At 47.6% G+C, this 18,001-nt stretch overlaps 1 protein-coding gene across 6 annotated transcripts in view; it reads right to left on the reverse strand.

Annotated features, from left to right (window-relative positions):
- Nucleotides 1-17,663, reverse strand: part of tnrc18 (trinucleotide repeat containing 18) — a 145,395-nt gene extending 127,732 nt beyond the window's left edge. For 4 of the 6 annotated variants that reach the window (XM_033041098.1, XM_033041096.1, XM_033041097.1 and 1 more), the window contains exons 1-2: nt 16,814-17,663; nt 14,855-15,186 (exon numbers count right to left, since the gene is read on the reverse strand). In XM_033041098.1, coding sequence (XP_032896989.1) covers nt 14,855-15,056 — 202 coding nt within the window. In that variant the 5' untranslated portion in view covers nt 15,057-15,186; nt 16,814-17,663. The remainder of the gene's footprint in view (nt 1-14,854; nt 15,187-16,813) is intronic. The other 2 variants (XM_033041095.1, XM_033041100.1) reach the window with 2 other exon arrangements.
- Between the last annotated feature and the right edge of the window lie 338 nt (nt 17,664-18,001).

Raw genomic sequence — 18,001 nt, forward strand, 5'->3', positions numbered from 1 at the left:
TTGGGTGGGGCGCAAAGTCTCCAGACGTTTCCGTTCAGGTTTCCTAAGTGGGACAGGGGCAACTGGGAGACACTGAATGAAGGAAGAGAGGAGACGCACTGATCACCAATGTTGGGAGTTGTGGCAGCGCAGCAAACAGGCCCTTCACCCAGCTCGCCCATGCGGACCAAGTCCCCCTGAACACTTCCTATCCATAGTAGACAAAAATGCTGGAGAAACTCAGCGGGTCAGGCAGCATCTATGGAGCGAAGGAATAGGTGACGTTTCTGGTTGAGACCCTTCTCAGACACTTCCTATCCATATATCTGTCTAAATATCTTCTCGCACTGATGTATTTTTAAATATTCAAGCCTCAGATCAAAAACGTCCATAAAAATGGCCATCTCGGTTGGTGTGGGAGTGTGTCGCTGTCCAACATGGATGACTAGTTCTCACTTTGAAGTCTCTAATGCATCCGGTTGAAGACAACTGGTGCCATTTTTTAGCATGCACGGGCAGCGCGGTGGCGCAGAGGTAGAGTACTGTCTGTGCGGAGTTTGCACGTTCTCCCCGTGACCTGCCTGGGGTTTCTCCGATATCTCATGTTTCCTCCCACACTCCAAAGACGTGCAGGTTTGTAGGTTAATTGTCATGCGGGCATAAGTGGTAGGAGCAGAATTAGGCCATTCGGCCCATCATGTCCACTGCACCATTCAACCATGGCTGATGTATCTCTCCCTCCGAGCCCTATTCTCCTGCCTTCTCCCCATAACCCTAGTGTATGCCGGATAGTGTTAGTGTGCGGGCATCACTGCTAGGTGAGGACTTGGTGGACCTAAGGGCCGGTTTCTGCCCAGTATCTCTAAACGATACTACAATTAAAGGATAGACTGTAATGTACATTTTGAATGACAAATAACAATATCTGCAGTTCAAAGGCACAGTGGTGTTTTGTGCTCTGACCTCTCCAGTTTAGTGATTTCCATGGCTTTAAACATCCCCACCTCAACACACCCTGAGCAAGAGTCTGAAGAATGGTCCCGACCCAGAACGTCGCCTATCCATGTCCTCCACTGATGTTGCCTGAACCGCTGAGGCACTCCAGCGCTTTGTGTTCCACATGGAACTCCAGCACCTGCAGTTCCTTGTGCTCACACTTGTGTTCACACTTGCGTTCACGCTTCCATCTCACTTCGTCACCTCCCCTCCTCTCCTTTCAACTTTCACACACGCCCGCATCCATCAGTGCCTCTCAAGCAAACCCATACTCGCTACTATCTCGAGAGTCGAGAGTCAAGAAGGGTATTTTATTTCATTCTCATATGTCCCAGATAGAACAATGAATTTATTTCTTTATTGCAGCAGCACAACAGAACAGATATATAAACGTAGTACTCTGTAAACAATATCATAAACTTATATACATACACATACACATAGAGAGAGTCTGAAGAAGGGTCTCGACCCAAAACGTCATCCATTCCTTCTCTCCAGAGATGTTGCCTGTCCCGCTGAGTTACTCCAGCATTTTGTGTCCACCACACATTTACACAGATATATATATTATATAGATATATATATATATATTGTATACACACACACACACACAGAAACAGACAATAATAGTGCAATGATAACAATAATAGTCTATGTAGTTCCCAGGTTATTTGAGAGACTGTGACAAGAACCATTGTCCATCAATTCCCTCCACAATGCTGCCTGACACTGAGTTCCTCCAGCACTTTGTGATTTGCTCAGGATTCGGGCATCTGCAGTTACCCACACCTATCTTTCTCGGTCTCCCACCCACCCACCCACACAAACTGTGACTTATCTGTCTCCTTGTTTTAAACAAATATGCGTACAGCCTCGTTAAGCTTCCGGGGGGTTAATTTGAAACCATTTTTTTCTGAGAAGAATTTTTTAATCATAAAACATTTAAGAAAACTTGGTCTCTCCTTACTGTAGTTTAGAGATAGAGGGTGGAAACAGGCCCTTCGGCCCACCGAGTCAACCAAACAAACGCTCCCACCTTCACACACACACCTCCGACACACTAGGAGGCAACTTACAGAGTGTTCAAGAAGGAACTGCAGATGCTGGAAAATCAAAGGTAGACAAAAAGGGTTTCGGAAGGGTTTCGGGATGAAACGTCGCCTATTTCCTTCGCTCCATTGATGCTGCTGCACCCGCTGAGTTTCTCCAGCATTTTTGGGCAATTTACAGAGTTCAGTTAACCTACAAACCCGCACGTCTTTGGGATGTGGGGGGGGGGGGAAACCGGAGCACCCGGTGGAAAAACCCACGCGGTCACAGGGAGAACGTGCAAACTCCGCACCTGCAGTCAGGATCGAACCTGGGTCTGTGGCGCTGTGAGGCAGCGGCTACACCGGCTACGGCGTCGCCACACGCAGTCCGTGCAGGGGATGAAACGCCCAGTGGACAGTGCTCGACAGATGCAACATGTTCTTAGCCCAGACGTGCTCCATGACATCCGCTCCCCGGGGATGAATCTCGGGAACAAGGTTCTCAGTAATGAACTATGAAAGTGGAGAAAAGTTGCCGTCTGTGAGTGGTTGAACTAACTGTTCTGGGAAACTCCAAGTATGGTCGCCAAAATGCTCATTAAAATGGCAGAGAGGGGGGGGGGGGTGGGGGAGGATGCAAACATCTCACAATAAGGGGACGGTTTGAGGCTTAAAACCAATTGTGGATTGATGAGGATTGGAGGCAATAAAGCCACGAAGAGCAAAGCACATCAAGTCTGCAAAAAGCAAAAGGACTATCGCTGCATAACACTCCAGCTAATCGTGTATGCTGCTTTAATTAAAGTCCTGCATGCCCAATGTAACTGTCCTAAACCACTGAAGTACTAACAGCCACGTCTGTATGGGACTGTTTGCATTTATAACTTACAGACAGCAGAGCGAGCCGAGATAGTGAGTTATCTGCCTTTCACTAAAGCACACATTGCCTTTTAAGTCACTGAATGGATTATTAATACCTGATGAAGTGCAGCAAAGATTTTTTTGTTACCAATTTTGGGATTTCTCACCTCCAAAGACTTCCCTTCCCCCTCTCCCCTCTCCAGGACCTTCCCTGCCCTTATTCCATGAGATGCATCATCCTGATCCGTAGGGAACAATTGATATTGGAATTGGAACAGTCAAGCGGTGGTGATCTCCGCACTAGAACATGTCAATAGACAATACACAATGGACAATAGGTGCAGGAGTAGGCCATTCGGCCCTTCTAGCCAGCACCGCCATTCAATGTGATCATGGCTGATCTTCCACAATCAATACCCCGTTCCTGCCTACTCCCCATATCCCCTGACTTCAAGAGCCCTATCTAGCTCTCTCTTGAAAGTATCCAGAGAACCGGTCTCCACCGCCCTCTGAGGCAGAGAATTCCACAGACTCACAACTCTCGGTGTGAAAAGGTGTTTCCTCACCTCCGTTCTAAATGGCTCACCCCTTATTCTTACACTCCCCACCATTGTAGATGTAGCTCAGTCCCACACACACACACACATCACACTCCCCCCACCATTGTAGATTTAGCCCAGTCCCACACACACACACACACTCCCCACCATTGTAGATGTAGCCCAGTCCCACACACACACACACCACACTCCCCACCATTGTAGATTTAGCCCAGTCCCACACACACACACACTCCCCACCATTGTAGATTTAGCCCAGTCCCACACACACACAAACCACACTCCCCACCATTGTAGATGTAGCCCAGTCCCACACACACACACCACACTCCCCACCATTGTAGATGTAGCCCAGTCCCACACACACACACAAACCACACTCCCCACCATTGTAGATGTAGCCCAGTCCCACACGCACACACACACCACTCCCCACCATTGTATATGTAGCCCAGTCACACACACACAAACCACACTCCCCACCATTGTAGATTTAGCCCAGTCCCACACACACACACAAACCACACTCCCCACCATTGTAGATTTAGCCCAGTCCCATACACACACACACACCACACTCCCCACCATTGTAGATGTGGCCCACTGCGCTTTGAGGCACTCCCCCCTTACAGCTTCAGTTTAGTTTATTGTCACGTGTACCTTGGTACACCGAAAAGCTTTTGTTGCGTGCAAACCAGTCACCGGAAAGACAATACGTGATTACAGTCAAGCCATTTGCAGTGTATGGATAAGGGAATAACGTTTAGTGCAAGGTAAAGCCAGCAAAGTCCGATCAAGGATAGTCCGAGGGTCACCAATGAAGTAGATAGTAGTTCAGCACTGCTCTCTGGTTGTGGTGGGATGGTTCAGTTGCCTGATAACAGCTGGGAAGAAACTGTCCCCTGAACCTGGAGGTGTGCTTTTTCACACTTCTGTACCTTTCACCTTTTACCTGGCCACAAGCGGTGGGTGATTAACAATGTGGGTGGAACTGGGGGCTCCGGCACTTTGTCTTTCCTTATTTCACCATTCACAAAGCAAGAAACCTTCAAGCGGGCCAATTCTATTTATAGACCCGCTTCAATGTGGCAACAGCAGGGCTTTGAAACAGGGTGTCAGATATTTTGTTACTAAAGGTCTAGTTTCAGTTCATTTTATTGTCCCGTGTATCGAGGTACAGCGCGAAGCTTTTGTTGCGAGCTAACCAGCCAGCACAACGACAATACATGATTATAATCGAGCCATGTACAGTGTAGAGATACATGAGAAGGGCATAGTTAAAGTAATAAAAAAATGCTCCATTAATAGAGATTTTCTAATGTGGAGCGATTAGAAACATAGAAACTAGGTGCAGGAGGTGGCCATTCGGCCCTTCGAGCCTGCACCGCCATTCAATATGATCATGGCTGATCATCCAACTCAGTATCCCGTACCTGCCTTCTCTCCATACCCCCTGATCCCTTTAGCCACAAGGGCCACATCTAACTCCCTCTTAAATATAGCCAATGAACTGGCCTCAACTATCCTCTGTGGCAGAGAGTTCCAGAGATTCACCATTCTGTGTTTTTTTCATCTCGGTTTTAAAGGATTTCCCCCTTATCCTTAAGCTGTGACCCCTTGTCCTGGACTTCCCCAACATCGGGAACAATCTTCCTGCATCTAGCCTGTCCAACCCCTTAAGAATTTTGTAAGTTTCTATAAGATCCCCTATCAATCTCCTAAATTCTAGAGAGCCTATCCAGTCTTTCTTCATAAGACAGTCCTGACATCCCAGGAATCAGTCTGGTGAACCTTCTCTGCACTCCCTCTATGGCAATAATGTCCTTCCTCAGATTTGGAGACAAATGTGATTATAGATCTGCCTCTGTGACTAGCACACACATAAGAGGAAATAGGCAACTTTTTCGGGCCGAATGACCCAATTCTACTCCTATAACTTGTGGATTTGTGAACCTATCCTTCTGAACAAACCTCTATGTGTGTTTAGGAAGGAACTGCAGATGCTGGAAAATCGAAGGTAGACAAAAGTGCTGGGGAAACTCAGCGGGTGAGGCAGCATCTATGGAGCGAAGGAAATAGGCAATGAAATAGGAAATAGGCAACGTTTCGGCCCGAAACCCTTCGGGTTTCGTCCCGAAACGTTGCCTATTTCCTTCGCTCCATAGATGCTGCCTCACCCGCTGAGTTTCTCCAGCACTTTTGTCTACCTTCGATTTTCCAGCATCTGCAGTTCCTTCTTAAACTCTATATCTAGGGCATAGTCCTGACGTTCCAACCTACCTCATTGCAGCTATTGCACTTTTTTTCCTCTGGAATTGTTGTGCCACAAAGCTGAGAACTATGTCGTGCTGCCTAGAGTGGTATGTTTCTCAACCTGTGCTCGGTTTAGCGTGTATTAATGTACGGTATTATTTGACATTGATTGGAAGACATGCGGACAAAAGGCTGCTGACTGTATCCTGGCGCAGGTGACTCCAGCACTCTGTGTGTAATCTCAAGCCCACTTTTTGAGCCCATTGAGATGACTCGTGTGACAAACTCTGACCCGCTCCCCTCCCCCTCCCCAATGGCAATAAATGTGTGTGTGCAGCTTGGCAACAGCATGAGAACAAGGACAGGAGGTTAGTCCATTTTAAATAAGCTGTGGTCGCACTCCACACACTTATTCAGCCTCAAGACGCGCCTGATTCACTAATTTCGCTGCCAATTTCAGGTAAATTGATTGCAGCAGATTAGTCGAGCACTTTGAAGCAGAGGTCGAATGCATAATTGAAGACCCCCCCCCCCCTTTTTAAAAAGCTGTGCAGGGTTTATAGCTATTAATTGGCTGTGCGCCAGGTTTGTAGTGGCACGGCTCTGCGCTAGTTTGCGAGTCGCTGTCGCCCTGGATCTTTGCATTCGCCGGTCTGCTTTATACGGTGGAGTAGGCAAAACGGGTCAATGCCCACACGGTTGGAACATTGTGCCAGAGAAAGCAGAGAAGGTCTACAATGCAAATTGCTTTTACACATTCGCCTTCATCAGTCACAGAATGATGCAGCGTGGAAACGGGCCCCTTCCGCCCAACTAGCCCACACCGACCAACACGTCCCAGCTACACTAGTCCCACCTGCCCGCGTTTGGCCCATATCCCTCCAAACCTGACCTATCCATGTACCTGTCTAACTGTTTCTTAAACGTTGGGATAGTCCCAACCTCAACTACCTCCTCTGGCAGCTCGTTCCATACACCCACCACCCTCTGTGTGGAAACAGTTACCCCTCAGATTCCTATTCCATCTTTCCCCTTCACCCTAAACCTATGTCCACTGGTCCTTGATTCACCCACTCTGGGCAAGAGACTTTGTGCGACTGTGGGACTCGGTACGGCTGAGTTGGCTGAAGGTCCCGCTGAGTTACCCCAGCATTTTGTGTCTACCTTTGAGTTAGTCCAAAGTTGGATTGCCTCTATTTACCGCGCGGGTGTAAACCAGTTGAGTATACGTCTGGGTGAAAGGAAATATAACACTGATGAACAGGTGACTGTTTTTAAAGTCAGATTCATATAGCACGCAAACAGGCCCTTCGGCCCAACTCGTCCATGGCGATCAACATGCCCCATCTAAGCGAGACACATTGGCCCGTGTTTGGCCCATATCCCTCCACACCTTTCCTTTCCATGTACCTGTTCAAGTGTGTGTTAAATGTTGTCATAGTCCCAGCCTCAACTACCTCCTCTGGCTATACAAAATTGCTGGAGAAACTCAGTGGGTGCAGCAGCATCTATGGAGCGAAGGAAATAGGCAACGTTTCGGGACGTAAACCTTCTTCAGACTCTCCTCTTACCTCCTCTGGCTGCTCGATCCAAACGCCCACCACCCCGTGTGGAAAAGTTGCCCATCAGGTTCCATTTACATCTTGCCCCTCTCCCCTTAATCTTGCCCCCTCTCAGTTTAAGCGCAGGCCCTCTGTCCATACCCCCACACACTGGGGCAAGGTTCCCGTGCAGTTACCCTATCTTAAACGATCTTCAACCTCTGTGTAGAAAAAAGCTGCAGGAGCTGGTTTATACTGAAGATGGACACAAAATGCTGCAGAGAGAGAGAGAGAGAGAGAGAGAGAGAGAGAGAGAGAGAGAGAGAGAGAGAGAGAGAGAGAGCGAGAGCAGAGAGAGATAGAGAGAGAAGGAGAGAGGAGATAGAGAGTGAGATAGAGAGAGATAGAGAGAGAGAGAGAGAGAGAGAGAGAGGATCTAATAGAGGCTTTTATTGCAGGGAGGCGGAGGAGATCCTCCTCATCCTGGTTCTCTTAGATCCTACTCTCTCTCTCTCTAAGAGAGAAGATTGTCACTCTCATTGAGCAATCCTTTACTAATAAAAACAAACAGATACTGCTGAAGACAGGATCAGACAGCGTCGGTGACGGGAGAGGCGGGGAATATATCGGGTCAAATATCACAGCACAGGCTTCTCCCGTGTCTTTATTTTTTTTTTACTTCACATTTCCAATGTCTGCACGTCTTTGTTTTGCTTTTGGATCGCGGGTCGCGGATACCGGGACTGGTTTGTGTCGGAGCGAAGACTGACTGGCGTTTGAGGTTGAGTTGAGAAGCGAGCGGCGCTAGGAAACGGGGACCGGTGACTCGCTGCCGACAGTGACTGGGGGGGATGAACATGGAATCTGCTCGGGTCTGTTTGGATGCGACAGGGAGGAACTGCAGATGCTGGTTTAAACCGAAGATAGACACAAAAAGCTGGAGTAACTCAGCGGGACCGGCAGCGTCGCCGGCGAGAAGGAACGTGTGATGCCTCGGGTCGAGACCATTCTTCAGCCTCCACCTCCAGAGATGCTGCCTGACCCCCTGAGTTACTCCAGCTTTTTGTATGACATATCCTGATGTAACCGATTTAAAACGCAGCGCGTCTGATGCAGAATGGTCTCGACCTGAAACGCCATCTAACCATGTTCCCCGGAGATGCTGCCTGACCCGCTGAGTTACTCCAGCACTTTGTGTCCTTTTATGTAAATCAGCATCTGCAGTTCCTCGTTGCCCTAACCGCGTGTCAGGGACTCCCGTTTTTTTTGGCAACTGCTTGGAACGTAATTTAAAGATCATCGGATTCACTTATTGTAGCCAGTGTTTCCACGCGTGTAACTTTTCTTTCCCCCAAATACTTCGGGCACTCGATCAGCCGGTGCTAAGTTCAGGCGAGTGATCAGAGTGTGGACACGCTGTCTTATGGGCCCAATAAATCACAGGGAAATAGGCGCAGCGGTGGCTTTCAAACAAGGGCAGCGAACAGGGAAATAAATACATCACAGCTCTGCTAAACGGTGGAGTTTGTCGCTAGCAATGTCACAGAATCACACAGCACGGGACAGACCCTTCGGCCCAACCTGCCCATGCCAACCAAGATTTACCCCCCCCCCCCCCCCCCCCCCCCCCCCCCCCCCCCTCCATCTACGCTAGTCCCACTTCCCCGCGTCAGGTCCATATCCCTGCACCCCCTTTCATATCCAATGTACGTGTGTGCAAATATATTTTAAATGTCGATATTGATATTGTATCTGCGTGCTATTTCTCTGATCACTCGCCCGAACTTAGCACCGACTGACTGACCAAATATTCGGGAACAAAAAGTTACACGCGCGGAACATTGGATATAACAAGTGAATCAGATGATCCTGGATTACATCCCAAGCCGTTTCCAAAAACTGGAGTCCCTGACACACGGTTAATACCGACCAGTACACAGACTGTCCGTCGCAACGAGGAACCGCACATGCTGGCCAGATTCAGCCTTCATTGGGGTTTTTTTTAAACCATATGAATTACCCCACCTAGTTCTCTCGTGTTCTTGGCAGCGCGATCCTCATCAGTAAAGGATCCCCGAGCTGACTTGGTCTCCCCTCTCGCCTGACTCTCAGTCTGAAGAAGGGTCTCGACCCGAAACGCCACCCATTCCTTCTCTCCGGAGATGCTGCCTGACCCCGCTGAGTTACTCCAGCGTTTCGTGTCTGTCTTCGGTGTAAACCAGCGTACACGTTACCCGACTCCACTGCCTTCAATGAAGGTTGGTCAAACGCTACAACTTGCAACCCTTTCAGCAGAACACCTTCACTACACGCATGCATACCCAGTCGCTGCTCGCTCCAGGCTCGACTCGGTTCCATCTAAGATCGCAGGGTCGAATTTCCTATTCGAACTTTTCAATCCAGTGCTTCTTCTTAAAAGGACTGGGGTCTAAAAAGGGTCGGGGGGGGGGGGGGGGGGGGGGCTGCTGTTTAGTGTTTGAAATGCCCCGAACTCATTAGTGAGAAACAGGACACCGGGAATAAGGCAGCGTCTTCAAACAGCGCGCTTAAGCCGTTCTCTTTAATATAGCAAGGACACGCGAGATATGTTGCTTTGGTTACAGGCTTCTCTGAATCTCTGGTGACGGGGGACAGAATTCGGAGTAGTGTGTGTGGTACTAGCTAACGTGGTGCCTTGCCAAGGACTGGAGAGGTGTGTGTGTGTGTGCGTGTGTGTGTGTTTGGATCTGTACTCGAACCTGCGCGCGTGTAAACTTCTGTGTTTAAGAAGGAACTGCAGATGCTGGAAAAAAAATCGAAGGTAGACAAAAAGTGCTGGAGAAACTCAGCGGGTGAGGCAGCAGCATCTATGGAGCGAAGGAAATAGGCCGAGACCCTTCTTCAACCGCTGCCCTGTCTAATGCAAAGGTTTGAGCTTTTAAAACATGTTTAAAAAAAAACAAAAAAAACATCTATTTCCCCCCCACCCCTGCAGCGCTAAGAAGTCACCGTGCCAACAATTGTACAAATACTCTGGTGTCGGAAGGGACTGTAGGTGCTGGTTTAAACCGAAGATAGACACACAAAAAAGCTGGAGTCACTCAGAGGGACTGGCAGCATACGCCTTACACAGTCTGAGTACTTTACCAGAAACTCAGCGGGTGAGGCAGCATCTATGGAGCGAAGGAAATAGGTAACGTTTCGGGCCGAAACCCTTCCGGGTTTCGGCCCGAAACGTTGCCTATTTCCTATCTCGTTGCCTATTTCCTTCGCTCCATAGATGCTGCCTCACCCGTTGAGTTTCTCCAGCATTTCTGTCCACCTTCGATTTTTCCAGCATCTGCAGTTCCTTCTTAAACATACCTCCCTCCCACCTCTATAAGTTTCCTTACACAGATGTTATGCTTTTAGCATTTTTGCTCCATTAAACCTCTCTCTCCCGTGCTCGCATCAAACATGTTCTTGCTTTTCGCGTTTTTTTTTCATGTGTGGGAAGAGACTGCACACACTTGGTTTGCACCGAAGATGGAGAGACACAAAACGCTGGAGTAACTCAGCGGGACAGGCAGCGTAAATGTGTAGGAAGGAACTGCAGATGCTGGTTTAAACCGAAGATAGACACAAAACGCTGGAGTAACTCAGCGGGACAGGCAGTATCTCTGGATAGAAGGAATGGGAGACGTTCCTTGGTGTTTTTTTTTACATTTTATTTTTCTCTCCAGAATTATGTGCCCGGGTTTCAGCCCAAAACTGTGACAATTCCCCTCCCCGCCCCACCAAACCAAACCCATTGAAACCTCTCCCGCATATCCGTTGTGGACTGAAATAAACGCGGGCATGTATTGTTAATTGTAAGGCACCCTCCCAATGACGAATTCTTTAGCAGAAACTTGAAACCGCTCTCTATAATTTAATATTTAGAAACTCATTAAGTTAATGCGGCGGGACATATGGCCAGCCGAGCCTACTGCTCCCAGTAACTGTTCAACTGAAAACTTAAAATTCTGTCTCACTTAGTCGAATGATTAAAAAAAAATATCTGTCGAAATTAACATTTTTTTTCGCTTTAACACAGACATGGCCGTACAATCGGAACACTGGATATTAACACTTTAACTGCCAACTGCGTGGTATGATTTGGAGAGCAACCTATTGAAATCGGCCGACTTCACTTGGGGCTGCTGAATATCCCGCGGTCTCGGCATAAGCTCAGGGGCGACCGCGCCTTTGCGGTTGCAGCTCCTAGACTGTGGAACAGCACCCCCCTTCCCATCAGAACTGCCCCCTCCATCGAATCCTTTAAGTCAGGACTATAAACGTATCTATACTCCCAAGCCTTTCCTGACGTCCACTGAGCGAGGGCTATATATATGTATGTATGTATGTAGTTTGTTTGTTTATACTATTCTTATAACAAATGTAAAGGACTTTGGCCAACGAGAGTTGTTTTTTAAATGTGCTATATAAATAAATGTGACTGGACTTGACTATTTAGTCCATGACAAGGGGCGAAAATAGGAACTGTGTAACACTTGGAAATATAAATGGGAATCAAAATCGTTGATTGTTGGCCTTGCCTACCGACACATAACTTTCAAATTAAAGTCCATATACCGGGCGAATCAACCGGCCACATGTTAAACAATATATATATATTAAAACATCCTTTCCTTTTGATCCACGGTCAGACGGTGAAATAATTCGGCCCGCGTTAGTTAATATGTGCATTTCTATAGCACCGTTCACGACCCAAGCAAGTCCCAAGGAGCTGAACGCTGAAGGTGTTAGCTACACAAAAATGCTGGAGAAACTCACAGCATCTATGGAGCGAAGAAAATAGGCAACGTTTCGGGCCGAAACCCTTCTTGAGACCTAAGGAAATAGGCAGCCTACTCTTAGAGAAACCCTTCTTCAGACCTAAGGAAATAGGTAACGTTTCGGGCCGAAACCCTTCGGGTTTCGTCCCGAAACGTTGCCTATTTCCTTCGCTCCATAGATGCTGCTGCACCCGCTGAGTTTCCCCAGCATTTTTGTGTACCTTCGATTTTCATGCATGTGCAGTTCCTTCTTAAACACTGAATGTGAGGAAAGGGTTGGCGTGTTTAGACCGGGGATTGACGGCGGTTTCGGCGCCGTTTTGTACAAGGGACTTGAACCGAACCCCTGGTTCCCCACCCGGCAATATAGTAGCCGGTGAAAAAACGACAGTGAAACTGGAATCGGTGCCCCAGGGCAGAGTTGGAGCGGTTTAACGTGCAGTCAATGGCAGAGGAACCGGGAGGGAGGGAGGGAGGGAGGGAGGGGGGGGGTGTAGGAGGGGGAATTGAAACTAACACAAAAAAAAAGTCTCGTTTGATAATGAGACAGACCACTTCTTGAAATTGTGACCAGTTCAAGTCACGAGGCGCGGCGGCGGCGATGTGCTGACAGTAACCAGTTAATGATCTAAAACGAACCAAGAACCTCGCTTACATATTCACCATAATTCAATCTCAAGGTGGACGGACCGTTCCGCCATACACTTTAGATACTAGCCCACAGCTTGCAAATCATTCTATGCCGTGTTACCGAAAACATATAGTTAGATACACTTATAATAGTAAATGAATGTAGGTTCGCCAGTGTCATGTCTGGTCTCTCTCTCTCACTCTCTCTCTCACTCTCTCTCTCTCTCTCTCTCTCTCACTCTCTCTCTCTCCACTCAATTCAATTAAATTCAATTCAATTTAAAAACTTTATTGGCATGATAAAAAAACATTGTTATATTGCCAAAGTATAAAACATGACATACATATTTGAAATGCATCAGTATAAATACAAGTATACAGTGCATGGATAGATATGTCCCTGTACATAAACTTGCAATAGGCCTCTCTCTACTCTCCCCCCCCCCCCCCCCCCCCCCCCCACCACACCCACCCAACCACAAAGGTGTACTTTCAATCCGCGCATTTCTAATCACCCTTAACAAGCGTGAATGTCAGACGATTTCCATGCTTGAGGGGGGAGGGGGGAAGTCGCCAGCGAGGCGGATCAACCTCGAGAAACATTTACAATTCATTTAACCCGTTGGCGTGGACCCTTCCTTCACACAACCTTCCCCACACCCTGGAACCGACACCCGCCGCCTTTTATCACACAACCTCCACGTTTCCGCCCGTGTGTGTGTGTGTGTGTTTAAAATTTCGGAATGCGCCCAGCCAGTTAGTTTCCCTGCACAAGGAGACACATTGAGAAATGGCGACCTGGATGGAACCCGTCTCACGAGAAGCATTCCTAACCAGCCCTGCTTTATTAAAAAAAAAAAACCTCAGGCCAAGAAACTTTCCTGTCTAAAATTATATTTCCCACCCATGCGAAAAAAAAAAAAAAATGAGGGAAAGAATGCGGCCTGTGTTCAGCCGTGGTCAGCCCTCTTCGCATTTACATGTATAAAGGGAGCCATTTGCGGGGAATTAGAATAAGCGCCTTCAGACAAAGGAGCGAATATCTGCTTCAATTAACCCTAAGAAGCGGAGTTTGAAATCGCAGTTTGTTTCGTGTTCAATCCCCATCCAGTCACATTGCTGTTTTGACCACTAGATTTTACTGCATTTTTTTTACCCCCTCTTCCACACCACGTTATCTATCTTCATTCGGCCAGTAAAAGACTGTACTCTTCCCCCACCCCACCCCACATACACACACACCGACACATTTCCAAACCAGAATGAAACGCTGAAATGTCACCTCTGGATCACATTGGGATCAATGTCAGGTACCGGGGGGGGGGGGGGGGGGGGGGAGCACGTTTCTCGTCCGTGAAAAAAAAGTCACGGTTCTAAAATAGGAACCCTGAATTTAAAAGTCACCCCAGCTACGACATGACCTCAGCCACATATATTTCAAATAAATACCACACGCCATCGCGCTTTTGAAACGCTGGCCGGCCCGGTATTCTGTTACGTTTAGACATGTAATATATACGTCTTTCTGATCTTTTTTCCATCGGCATCGCGCAATTTAATTCAAGCCAAACACTTGGGCGATGTTGCCATAACTCAGCTACAAAGTGCCCTCGGTTAGTGCCGAGCACCGAGCTCTCGGGGAACGGCATTTCCTTCATTACATTCTGCATTGTTCGCTGTTTCTCGCCTGCCTTGCCCCGTGTTGATTCTAAACATCAAGTGAAAACATCGCCGTCGTCTTTACTGGTCGAAAAAAAAAAACCCCACTTCGAATGCGTTTAACGTTAAATAAAGGTTAAAACTACACAGAACCACCCGATTATACGCGATTGTATCTAGACACAGGACATTTCTTCCTAAGTAGGATTATCAAGGACCGTGTCCATTAAACGCTGCCACCATTTACGTACTATATCGGTGCATCGTTTGACTAAATAAAAGTTTACAGAACTTTTAAGCAAACTTTTAAAATGGCCACAACCCGCCCGGTTTCCTTCTCTCCCATCAATGGAAGCACTGTCTAGCACCGGGCAAACACTGGCGGCGTTACAAAATCATTCCTTTTCCACACAAATGCAATGTACAATTCGTCCCTCCACATCTAAGATGCCTGGAGCGCGCGTTACACATTCATTCGCCTTGTTACAGCGCACAAGAGAAACGCTGCATGCGGACAGGGTGGGGGGGGGAGGGTGGCTTTCACTTACCCGAGTGCCCGTGAACCGAAACCGGCGAGGAGAGGTACTTTCCCGGGGGGAGGTGGGACCCGAGCGCCGTGCCGAGGTGACCGCCGGTGGAAACCATCCTGGCGCTCGGTGCCCCGAGCCTGTGAGCCTCCATGCCCAGTCCCGTCAACAGCGGAGACGGGACGTGAACTGTCCGGTGGTGCCCAAAATCTCTCCCATCCATAATCAAGCCAAGGCGATTCCTCTCAAATCCGCTTCTAAACAGATCCTTCCTGCTTTAATTCAGGCTACTAGATAGTCCCAATATTTACAAGCCTATCCTCGTGTTCCGTGGGGGCCATTCTGAAAGGCATCTGTGCAAAAACAACAAGAGAAAACAAACATTACTTCAATGCAAAATTAAAATAAAAAACACATCAAATCTATCTTATAGCAGCATCCCCCTACAAAGACTCGGCACCGATATAAAATCATTGTTTTAAAAAACACGGTGGGGGGGAAATTACATTATTTCATGTAAAACTCAAAAAAACATTTCCTCTTTGAACATCGAGTTCAGCTCATGACTCTTTACTGTAAAAATAGAAAATGTGCTTTCAGTCAAAATTGTGTTGCAGCTCCGGCCCGTACACTAAATGTGTTATTAAAGCTTCAACTCGTCCCTTTTTTTTGTAAACAACTGCTCAATCAGCGAGTACAATCTCTGCCTGCCATTTCTTTGAGCGAGAGAGTATCCCGAATGCGCAAGGCATACATACCGACTGGTCGACAAGACTGGCTACTGCTAATAGTACAACTCTTAATGCTACCGCTCCCGCCCGCCCGCCCGCCGGCAGAAAAAAGCAACCCGCGAGCATTTCCAAGTCGGCCAAAATCCACCCATCTATATTTTAACTGGCGATAAACAATTGTCGCTGTTAGCACCGAGAGAAAAACTAACTAGAATTACGGGCGGTTATGGAAAAAAAAATAACCAGCCAACGGGTTGACTCAACATTACAGCAGATTGTATTCTGTTTTGTTTTTTTAATACTGCACAAAACGAGCGTCTTTTGAGACGTTCAAAGCTACATTTTACATTCAATAATTCAAATGAAATATCTAAAATCAGATACAGGTCTTTATTTTTGGCTCGGTCACCGTCGCCCTGCGGTATTGAGGGCGAATCGGTTTTAAAATAACATTTACTTTCCCCCCTCTTCACCAATTAAACCATTTTCAAGTTCCATTCAATACAATCGGCCGATTTTCTTTCCTCTTTAAAGCCTACAATTGTTTTATCATTTTTGAAAAAAAAATAATTTGGTGGGGGGGGGTCGATTTTGCAGTCTCTAAAATACCAAGTTCAATCACACCAAGTGCCTGTTCTTTTACTGAAAACGCGTGGTTGAAACAAGCCGAAACATGTCAATGCAAAAGGCTAAAAGCTCCACAGCTATCAGGCGTGCAAGTCATCCCGAAATGTACTGCAACGACACACACATTAATAATAACATCTTCGGCGAGAATCGAAGACTTGTGTGCTGTCGATAACATTTGCCAACCCAACCCTTTAAGAGCCTTGTTTTTCTGCATCTAACCTTTGGCCAGCCGCTCTTCAAATGCTTTAAACCTCGCTTTTTTAATTAAAAACAGACATTTGTTCAAAGAACGCAGTCGGTTGCAACCCCAGTCCCAGCGTGGAAAAGAAGAGAAATCTAGTTCTCCCGGATAAAAACACAGAGCCCACTAATTGGTCGTGGTTTGGTTATTTTTCACTTTTAATCTTTTTCTTTCGCAAGAAAAATGAAAAAAATGAATCTATTTATTTTTGTTTTTAAAAAAACCCTCTAAACTTGCAGTTACAAAAGATCCGGTCTAACTTCAGTTAAGAGTTAGACAGCAGTGAAATATGTACATATATAAATGTATATACATGTTTTTCGTATATATGTATATATGTATAAATATATATATATATATGATATGTAACAATCCCACCTCTGTTCCAGTAACGTCCAATGTTCTGGAGAATCTCACTTTCCAGTCCAAACTTGTGCGAGAGCGCCGAGAATAAATGTTTTTCACGGTTTGTGCGCCTTCCCATTACTTCACGTCTTACAAGCACGGTTGATTACCCCATACAATAGTGCGTTAGGTGCAAAAACTTTACTCACGTTTGTGGACGGAGCAGACAACTAAGTGGATATTTGTTTTCTCTTCCCCCCCCCCCCCCCCCCCATCCCCATCCCCCTCCACCCCCCCCTCCCTCCTCCTCTCTCCCCTCCCCCTCCAGTTTATTTTAATCCAGGATTGAGGTGGCGAAGAAGGCAAATTTCTGGAATCGACGAGCAGAAACAGAAAACCAAAAAAAAAACACACAAAAAAAAACCCTCTTTCAACTCTCCCCAGTTTTTGCAAAACTGTTTTTGCAATGAAGCTCACATTGTTTCACCAGCGCCCGCCCCCTTGTCAATCAGCCCGTGTCAATACCCGGCCGATTGGCCCTGGCGGCTGCCAATCATCCCAGGTCCAGCCCCCTCTCCCGGGCCCGGGGCAACACGCGGCGGTTTCCAGGCTCCCCCCACCCGCTGTTTTTTCCACGACGGTTTCAAAGCTCCCCCCTCCCTCCCAAGCCAACACAAGGGAAGGGAGCGCACTAGTAATGAGGTCCCCAGCGCCGGGGGAACTGGAGTCTGCATGCATGCACGCTGCAGCCCCTCTCTCCCTCTCTGTCTCTGTCTCTGTCTGTCACACGGGCAGGCTCTAGCGCGCCGCGAATGAAAGGAATGCTACTTCTGAAGGACTCGTCCGCTCTGTGTTTGTCTCAAATTGGCAACGGGAACTGGGAGGGAGGGAGGGAGGGAGAGAAAGAGAGAGAAGGGGAGAGAAAGAGAGAAGGGGAGAGAGAGAGAGAGAGAGAGAGAGAAGGGGGAGAGAAAGAGAGAAGGAGAGAGTGAGAGAGAGAAGGAGAGAGTGAGAGAGGAGAGAGAGTGAGAGAGAGAAGGGGGGAAAGAGAGAGAGAGAAGGAGAGAGAGAGAGAGAGAGAGAGAGAAGGGGGAGAAAGAGAGAAGGGGGGAGAGTGAGAGAATGGGGGGGAGGTGGTAGAGAGGAAAAGAGCGATGGGGGGAGTGAGAGGGAGGAGGAGGGGAGAGGGGGGGTGGAATGAGACAGGGAGAGGCGAGAGAG

The sequence above is a fragment of the Amblyraja radiata genome, chromosome 22 (genome assembly GCF_010909765.2).
Source record: "Amblyraja radiata isolate CabotCenter1 chromosome 22, sAmbRad1.1.pri, whole genome shotgun sequence".
NCBI lineage: Eukaryota > Metazoa > Chordata > Chondrichthyes > Rajiformes > Rajidae > Amblyraja > Amblyraja radiata.